This window comes from Urocampus carinirostris, chromosome 18 (genome assembly GCF_059441175.1).
Source record: "Urocampus carinirostris isolate Australia breed hairy pipefish chromosome 18, RoL_Ucar_1.0, whole genome shotgun sequence".
NCBI lineage: Eukaryota > Metazoa > Chordata > Actinopteri > Syngnathiformes > Syngnathidae > Urocampus > Urocampus carinirostris.
In genome coordinates this window covers 3,716,855-3,726,848 of record NC_142366.1, presented here as the reverse complement: position 1 = coordinate 3,726,848, position 9,994 = coordinate 3,716,855, and the positions used below count along the sequence as shown (strand labels likewise).

Below are 9,994 nucleotides of genomic sequence, written 5' to 3'. Positions count from 1 at the left end.
AGATAGATATCTTTACATTTTGGCACTCAGGGACACTGCTTCTGAAAATATATATATTTTTTCCATCATCTGCACCGCCTATCCTCAGTAGGGTCGCGGGGGTGCTGGAGCCCATGCCAGCAATCTTTGGGCAATGGGCAGGGCACACCCTGAACTTGTTGCCAGCCAGTCGCAGGGCACACAGGGACAGACAATTCGCTCGCTCATTCACACATAGGGACAATTTGGACCAACCAATTAACCTAACATGCATGTTTTAGGAATGTGGGAGGAAACCGGAGTTCCCGGAGGAAACCCACGCAAGCACAGGGAGAACGCCACACAGGAGGTTCGATCTCATGATCACAGAACTGTGTCGCACACGCGCTAACCACTGAGCCGTGCTAAAATATATATATCTCATCTCATTAGCTGCACCGCTTATCCTCAGTAGGGTCGTGTGGGTGCTGGAGTCCATCCCAGCAATCATCTGGCAGTGGGCAGGGACATCCTGAACTGGTTGCCAGCCAGTCGCAGGGCACACGGAGACAGACAACTCACTCGCTCAGTCACACCTAGGGACAATTTGGACCGGCCGATTCACCTGAAATGCATGTCTTTGGAATGTGGGAGGAAACCGGAGTGCCCGGAGGAAACCCACGCAAGCACGGGGAGAACATACAAACTCCGCACAGTAAGGCCGGGAGCTGGATTTGAACCCACGCAGGAGGTTCCCACGACCTCAGAACTGTGCCGCACACGCGCTAACCACTGCGCCGCCGTGCTGCCCTAAAATATATATATACTATATAAAATATATATAAATTTATATGTAATGGCACTGGTTGAGTTATGTTACAAGTACATTCTCTGAGTATTGAAGATCCTTAACTTAATCATGAAGTTGAAGTAAATGAAGGCAAGGATCACCAGCAGATTCTTGATCAGGTAGAGCAGCGGGGTGACCGAGCCGAAAAAAGCCAGCAGGCCAACTCTCAAAACCAAGAAAGGCAAGTCCTGGAGGGCCACGCCCAGCGAGGACAGCAGTGGGTCCTGGGGTGCCACCGCCACCCGCAGGCACGACAGGCAGCAGAAGACGTAAATGGGGCAAACCCAACCCGAGAAGCACACAATTGGGTGCGCCGCCACGCGTGTCATCTCAGCCGTGTCTAACCAGAACATGAAGCCGTCCGCAAACACGTCTGCCCGGGCGTCGCTGGCGCACAGGAAGCGCAGAGGGCCTGATTGGCCCGTCTCTAGCCCGGTACTACCGGTTATTCCTAAAATGGCGCCGTTGGGTTCCATTCTGTGTCCATTTTGGGTTCTGTTTGCCGTACGCTGACCTACCATCCCCCTGAGGGCTGAGGAGGACTCAGTGGGATGCCCGGGCCCATGTGGACCCGCCATTCCGACACCAGCTGGAGCAATGGGTGAGACTTGTTCTACATTGGTCAACACTGAAGATGGAATGTCAGCATCTCTTCCTCTAAGGTTATCTGAACACAAAAAGCATAACCAATTGTTTTTTTGTTTTTTTAATTCAAATTTTGTCCCTGTGGTGAGGGGCCCTCTCCTTGTGAGAGGTAAGAGAATTCTCCCACCATGGTCCGCTGTGTGTCATAAGAGGCGACTAAAGTGGAGGGAGCGAGGGGACTGGGGATCCTCTCCTCTCTATCTCTACTCCCTAAGAGACAGCAAGGCAAAGAAAGGGGGGCGGGAGACCGAAAGGTCTCGCAAACCCTAGTCATAGGGTCATTAAATGTGAGAGGACGTGGAAGTAAAGTGACTGAGTGGAAGAAAGAGGAGATCGGAAGGATGATGACTAAAAGGAAAGTTGATGTGTTAGCCTTGAGTGAAACAAAGTTGAAAGGAAAGGATGAATTACAGCTTGGATGTATGTATGGTAGAAGGTCTGGAGTTACGGGTGGACATGCTAGAGAAGCAGTGGCTGTGCTTGTGAGTGAGAAAGCAAAGGAAAAACTGGTGGAGTGGAAAGAGATATCTTCCAGATTGATGTGGGTGAGGTTGAAGTGGGGTGTAGAAGTATGGATGTTTATAAGTGCATATGGACCTGGTTCAGAAAGAAGTGCTGAGGAGAGGGAGGAGTTCTGGAAGGACTTGTACGAATGTGTGGCAAGTGCGAAAGAAGGGTGGAAAGTGGTAATACTAGGTGACCTGAATGCTAGAGTGGGTGATGAAACGGTTGAAAATGTGATTGGTAGATATGGAATACCAGGAAGAAATGAAAGTGGGAAGAAATTGATTGAGTTATGTGTGGAAAATGAGTTGGTGATTGGAAATACATTGTTTAAAAAGAGGGACGTGAATAAGTATACCTTTGTCAGAGTGGATAGTGGCAAGATGGTGGACAGAGTACTGATGTATTATGTAGTGGTTAAGAAAGGGATGTTAAGTAGATTGTTGGATGTGCATGTTTACAGAGGTGAAATGAGTGGTATGTTTGATCATTTTTATGTGGAAGGAAAACTGAGAATAGATGGATCGTGGAGGGCTAGTTATAAGAAGAGTGTGAGGAAAGAGGTTAAAATGTCAGAGTTGAATAAGGCAGAAAAGGAAAGAGTTTAAAGAGAGGATAACGGAAGAGTATGAAGGGGTTAGTGGAAGAGAAATTGAGAGTGTGTAATTTGAATGGAAGTGGTTTAAAGAGGCAGTGTTGAGGAGTGCAAAAGAAGTGTGTGGAATGAGAAAAGTTGGTCGAGGTATTAGGAAAGGAAGTGAATGGTGGAATGATGAGGTATCAGAGGCTGTGACAGAAAAGAGACGTGCCTTGAGGAGTGGCTGCAAGATAAGAGTGGCGATGCGTATGAAAGATATAAAGTGAAGAAAAGGTTGGTAAAAACGGCAGTGGAAGCAGCGAAAAGGAAAGCAAATGATGAATGGTGTCGAAAAATAGGAGTGGACTTTGAGGAAAGGAGAAAAGTGTTCTGGAGAGAAGTGAAAAGAGTAAGAAACAGTGAGTCTGGAAAGGAAGAGAAAGTGAAAGATAAGGATGGTAGATTGTTGGTTAGCGGTAGTGCAGTCAGGACGAGATGGGCAGAGTATTTTGAGGAGTTGCTAAATGTGGAGGATGGGAGAGAAGTGACGAGGCAATCAATGGTATGGAGAGAATGATCTAAATGTGAAGCCTGTGAAAATATGGGAGGTGCAAGAGGCAGTGAAATAAATGAAAGGGGGGAAGGCACCTGGGTTGGATGGTTGTACTGCTGAATGCCTGAAAAAAGGCGGCACATCTATGATTGACTGGTTAGTACGCTTGTTGAATGTATGCTTTTTAAGTGGTGTGGTTCCTGTTGATTGGTGTAGTGCATGTGTGGTGCCATTGTATAAGGGTAATGGTGATAAGTATGAATGTAGCAATTCGAAAGGTATCAGTTTGTTGTCTGTGCTGGGTAAGCTGTATGGAAGAGTCTTGATTAAGAGAGTGAGAGAAAGAACGAATGAGGTGGTGATGGAGGAGCAGAGTGGTTTCAGGAAAGGAAGAGGATGTGTGGATCCGGTGTTTGCAGTACGACAGGTGTGTGAGAAATATTTTGCAAAAGGTAAGAATGTTTATTTGGCTTTCATGGACAGACGTATGACAGAGTTGATAGAGAGGGGTTGTGGCAAGTGATGGTGATGTATGGAGTGGGTGGAAAGTTGTTGGAAGCATTGAAGAGTTTTTATATGAACAGCAGAGCATGTGTAAGAGTAGGGAGTGAGACAAGTGAGTAGTTCCCTTTGTTGACTGGTGTGAGACAGGGGTGTGTGATGTCACCATGGCTGTTTAATGTGTACATGGATGGTGTGGTGAGAGAGGTGAATGCAAGAGTTTTTGGCAGAGGTGTAGACATGATGGACAATAGTGGAACAGTGTGGCAGGTAAGTCAGTTGTTGTTTGCAGATGACACAGCGCTCGTGGCTGATTCTGAGGAAACATTGAGAAGGTTGGTAACGGAGTTTGGAAGAGTATGTGATAGGCGTAAGTTATGTATCAATGTTGGGAAGAGTAAGGTGATGAAGTGTTCACGTGATGGAGTGGGCATGACGTTAGAAATCAGGTTGCATAGACAGGTGCTGGAAGAAGTTGAAAGCTTTAGGTACTTGAGTTGTGATGTGGCTGCAGTTGGTGGAATGGAGTGTGAGGTATTGCACAGAGTGAATCAAGGAAGCAAGGTTTTGGGTGCTCTGAGGAGAGTGATGAACAACAAGAATTTGAGTATGGATGTTAAGAGGGGACCGTATGAGTGTGATTGTGCCGACTGTGTTGTATGGTGCAGAGACTTGGAGCCTGAACGCAGATTTAAGAAGGAAGTTGAATGTTTTTGAGATGAAGTGTTTGAGGACTATGTTAGGAGTGGCAAGATTGGATAGACTGAGAAATGAAATTGTGAGAGACAGAACTGGAGTAGTCGTGGAACTGAGCAAGCGTGTTGATAAGAGAGTACTCAGTTGGTTTGGACACATGGAGAGGATGGATGAGGAGCGAATGTTGAAGAGGATCTACAGAGCAGAAGTCAATGGAAGGAGACCAAGAGGAAGGCCGCGATTGACGTGGATGGATGGTGTTATGAGTGCACTGCAGGAAAGAGGTCTAAATATAATGGAAGCTAGAGCTCTTGTTGGTGATAGAAAGGGGTGGAGAGGTGTTGTGAAAGGATAGTGGGATTGTGGACGCGTTCTTAAGGATGGGCTGGGCACCCGTATGATGCGGCAGGGGTAAACCAGTGAAAGCTGTCGGGCCCTGTTGTTGAACAAAAGAGTGTGTTGTGTCACCCTGACCTGAGTGACATGACCACTTTCTTGTGTCCCGTTTCATCTGGAGAGACGAAAGCATGACCAACTTGGGTGCCGACGTGCCTAACTTGTTTGGGTGTTTGTGCATTTGGGTTGGCCATGGTCCCAAAAAATTTGTGTGTTTTTAATTTTTTTCCCTTTTATTTTCTTTGTTATTGTATGTGTGTCTAGCTGTCGGTCACCCCTCTTGAGGGATATGACCAAGGTAGATAGAATAAAAATTCAAAATTTAGCTTAGAACTGCTATCGCTCGATATTGCGCCCGCAACCCTACTGAAGATAACAGTGCAGAAAATGGATGGATGGGCGTAGAACTAGTTTGCACAGCCCATAGCACAGCAAGAAATGACCATGGTAAAAGTTATGGTTATAGTGGTCTGTCGTGGTTATTGATATTTTTTTCAACTCAACTTCTTATTCCTATTGTCGTTTTTCATGGCACTCATAATTCCCACAGATGCAAAGTGACTTTAAGTCAACCCCAATGTCTGCAGAAACTACGGGTGAGCTTACCCTGTCCTGTCAGCCTGCAGTGCCGTATCCTTTCCACAACGTCCATGCAGATGAAGGAGAAAAGTATGAGTGACACGGGCAGCTCGCCGAATGTGTCATGACGGAGATTGCTTTGGATCTGAACCTAAAAATAAATTAAAAAAAAAAAAAAAAAAAATTAAGATTTGCATCTGGTGCGACTTCTGGTGACACTAGAGAGACACTAAAGAGACACTAGAGTCATGTAGACAATAAGAAAAGTAGACTTATTTTATCCACTGAAAATGAGTAAAAAGTATTAAAACCCGAGTCTTTGTCAAATACCGTAACAAAGAACAAAATTACATAGAAATTAATGTTTTACACCGGCAAAAGTGTAAAATAATATTTTTCTGCTACGATAAATCTAGTTTTATGCGTAGCAAAAAAAATTCCACCAAAAAATATCAAAAGATGTAAACCCACTTTTTAAAACGTTGGCAACAAGTTTGTTTGTTGGGTTTTGGGGGTAAATTGTTGAATATGACAAACATTCCAAATGTGCAAATGATATAGAAAATGCTTAATATTCTGCCCTTTGTGTTGAGTTTAAAACATGTCATCGTCATCATTTTCCCTTCTACTTTATCTGCACCCCTCGTCCTCAGTAGGGGCATAGGGGTGCTGGAGCCCATCCCAGGCATCTTCAACTGGTTGCCAATCGGTCGCAGGGCACAACAGACAGACAACTCACACATAAGGACAATTTACACTGGACAATTTACCTGAAACGCACATTTTGGGAATGCAGGAGGAAAGTGTGTACAGAGAAAATCCACGCAAGCACAGGGTGAACATGCAAACTCTGCACAGGAAGGCTGGTAGCTTGATTTGAACCCATGATCTCAGAACTGTGCCACGGACATGCTAACCTCTCAGCTGACTTGGCACCCCTTTTGACTTTATATATTTTATTACTTTGTTTTTTTTTGTCTGTATTTCTACAGCACGTTGTTTCCTTGACAAATGTCAAATTTGTAGTGCTGACTGTTCCATAACAATTTTGTTTGTAATGATGCAATGTTCAATGAAAAATGATTAAAAATAGTGAGATTCTTTTATGAAAAAGGTCTCAAGGCACACTCTGCCGGACCAAAGTGGTACTAGAGTGCTACAACTTCAGATCAAACGCAATTATTTGCACTGATTTTATGTGCTTACTGGCTGATAAATCGTGCAGCACGACAAATCAATTGGGTAGTTGCCAACGCTTGTAAAAATAGATTTGAATACATTTTATCCATTGGTTGTTGCTGCCCTAAAAAATTGCTTGCAACGTTGGGCCCCTAACCCAGCAGTTGTCTTGAAATTAGCCTGAGTCAGGACTCAACAACAAAGGGAAGCAAACGGGAATCAGATGCAGCATTTTTCCTCCCCGCATCCGATAAACGAGGGGGCAAAAGGTCCACGCAAAATGGCAGATTGCGCCCCGGGCCCTGAGCCAACCAGGAAGTGAAAATATGCCTGGTGGACACATGATGTGACAAGGAAGGACGGGAAGAGGAACTCATCTGCTTATCAGCGCCTCCTTATCCTGGTATACGACTCTCCAGGGACTTTCTTCTGACAAGTCATCACCTTTATCCCGCTAACATGCCTTGGCGCCATTTGATCATGATCACTGTTTAAAAAACTGAAATTAAATTGTTATGATAGCCTTAGTAATTTATTCTGTTGTTTTTGCCTTCATAACTCCTTGATTTCTTGAATTTTGGATAATAAGTCTCCACAATGTTGAACAAACTGAATCTTTAAAATATTTTAAAAAGACGGTTTAATTCAACTCGAAAAACATATTTCATAAGTTTCTCTACAGAGTGATAATGAATTGTTTGATTACACTCAGTAGGCTAATAGTGAACTATACTTTGAAAACAGACAGTTGAAATTTAATACAAAATACAATACAGCTCAAACTAAATAAACTTCAAGTGTAATTTAAATAAATAGATCTGCACCACAAAGATGGTCGGTTAAGCTAAATGCTAACATATAAGGAAAACGATATTAATATGCTAACGTTTAGCATCGATTATTTATGAACATATGGTTTGTTTGAACAGGAAAATGTAAATGTATGATAAAAAAACTATTAGCATAACATGTTTTTGGTTTATTGATTAAAAAAAACTAAAATATTATTTGTATTTACTTCAAACCGTCAGTACTCTTCGGATAAAGAAAGGAAAAAACGTGACTGTTGTGTCAGCATGAAATAATCTTACTGCTCCGCAGTGGTCAAGCTGTGCATTACACCATCGACCACATCGTCATTGCGCTTGAAAAAAAAAGAAATGAGATAGAACAAAATAAAGAAAAAGGAGAGAAAGAAATACATTTTAAAAGAAGGAAGAAAGATATAAGAGAAAAACAAAAGAATACGAAGGAAAGACAGAAATAAAGAAGAGAGCAAGGAAAGAAAAATAAAAGAGAAATAAAGAAAAAATAGGAGAAGGAGAAAGAAATGAGGGAAAGAGAAAAAGAAGACAGAAATAAGATAAAAGACAAAAGAAAAAAAGGGAAGAGATACAGAAAGAGAGAAGGAGAGAGAGAAATACAGAAGGAAAGAGAAACAAAGAGAGACAACGAATGATAGAAGAGAGGAGAGAAAAAGAGTGATAGAAAAAGAGAAACACAGTAAAAAGAGAGAAAGTGAAAGTGAAATACAGTGAGAAATAATGAAATAAACAGAAAAAGAGAGAGAGAAAAATAATAAAAGACGAATGAATGTATGAATGAATGAATGAATGTTGCCATAAGTCAGGGGTCAGGAACCTATGGCTCGGGAGCCATATATGGCTCTTTTGATGACGGCATCTGGCTCTCTGAAAATTTCTGAACGGAACAAATCAATCAATAATTTTACTAATAATGTTACTTTAGCAAAATAAATAATAATAATAATAAAGTCAGAAAAAAACATGTAAAAAAATAAAAATAAATACACACATTTTAATTTATATATATTTTCACCTGCAACTTTTCGTTCAGGCACGCAGCTAAGAGCCAATCTGTTCTCCAGTGAGCGGGAGGGTCCTCTACCCGGAAAGTCTAATTTTAATGGATAATTATAAATAATTGTTAGTTTTTGTTATTAACTTACAATGTTGTTCAAAATAAATTCTGTCTTATTATACTATAAACTCGTTGATTTTCCTCTTCCATTTAGCTGTTTTTGGTATTAAAATATACATATGGCTCTCCTAGGATTAGATTTTAAAATTTGGGTTTTTTCGGCTCTTTCAGCAAAAAAGGTTCCCGACCCCTGCCATAAGTGCTAATGCCTTGGACTTGTACTATATACAACAATTTGCTCCAAGCACAATTACCACTGAGTTTTTTTAGCGCAATTGCATCGTAAATGAAGTGTGACTGAAATAAAGGGTTGGGGTCTTATTTGGAACCCTTAACAACTAGAGTCGTTGGGGCAACATGTCCCGTTGGGTGTCTTGGACAAGTGCAGCCTGGTGTCGCCCATCCCTCTCCAGGCCAATCTCATCTAAATCTGCATTTTCACTTTGACCATTGACTTGTTGAGCGTACCCAGCTTTGTATGTCAAAATCAAATGGGGCCATGACTTCACGAGAGACAATAGGAATATTTGCGGTACCTCAGAGCTGGCGATGAGGAAGCCGAAGCAGGGCATTGTGGAGAAGATGACAAACACCAGAGCCACAGGCCTCCTGCAAGGACACAAAAATACATCAATGCAAAAAAATGATCACCTCTTTTTGTGACAGCCCAGCTCACCACTTCTTCTTCCCTGCCAGGATTGTCTTCTTGGCAAAGACCAAGTATTTGAGGGGCAACCAGACCAGGAGGGTGACGGAGGTGACGTAGGCCACCGAGGAGGCCACAATAAGCCAGTAAGCCCCGCCAGTGCTGCTCCCTCCTTGGACCTTAGCCACTATGGCAGCAAAGCGCTGCATGACTACCAAAAGCGGAATAGAAAGGCCAACAAACTGCAGAGCCTCGCACACCGCTAATTTGAGCCTCCGACCCGAGGCCATGCTGCATACAGGGGCGTCTAGTGTTCCTCACGTTACCCGTTGCTAGCACGTTCCACAGAGAAAATGCTAATGCCGCACTTGTTATTGTGTGATTGGTTAACAAAGCTTGTATGGCCAACAGCTTTAGTGGAATACAACACGACTCAGAAAGATGATTTGTTCTCGCAGTATTGCGTATTGCAACCAAAAACTAGCGCTACAAAGCACAAGGAACAACACAAACTACACTCAAAGTGACCAAAAAGCTTCTCATCGTTTGTGCCCGGCCTTTCACGAAAAAGAAAAGATAAAATACAGTTGGACCTCGCTACTTCGCGGTTCCACGTTCGCGGGTTCAGAGCTTCGCAGGTCTAAAAAAATTATGATAATGAAATAAAATAATGTTTTTTTTAAAGCATTTTTGAGGGTGTTCCACGTTCGCGGGTTCAGAGCTTCGCAGGTCTAAAAAAATAATAAGAATAACAATACATTTTTAAAAATAATTCTTTTTTTTAAAGCATTTTTGAGGGCGTCGCTACTTTGCGGATTTTCACTTTTCGCGGGTGGTTTTGGTCCCCATTAACCACGATAACCGAGGGATTACTGTAATAACAAGAAAACAGAGAGGGAAATAAAAGAAAAACAAAAAGGAAAAGAACAATAAAAAAAAACAAGAAAAGAAATTGGGAAAAAAATAGGT

The 9,994-nt window shown here is 42.5% G+C and overlaps 1 protein-coding gene across 1 annotated transcript; it reads right to left on the bottom strand.

Moving 5' to 3' along the window:
* Window positions 1-834: 834 nt before the first annotated feature.
* On the bottom strand, window positions 835-9,315 carry LOC148348050 (transmembrane protein 236). The gene is made up of 4 exons (XM_088322223.1): window positions 9,056-9,315; window positions 8,916-8,988; window positions 5,287-5,410; window positions 835-1,475 (listed from the first exon to the last, which is right to left on the bottom strand). The coding sequence occupies exons 1-4, from the start codon at window positions 9,313-9,315 to the stop codon at window positions 835-837; spliced, it is 1,098 nt and encodes a 365-aa protein (XP_088178349.1).
* Between the last annotated feature and the right edge of the window lie 679 nt (window positions 9,316-9,994).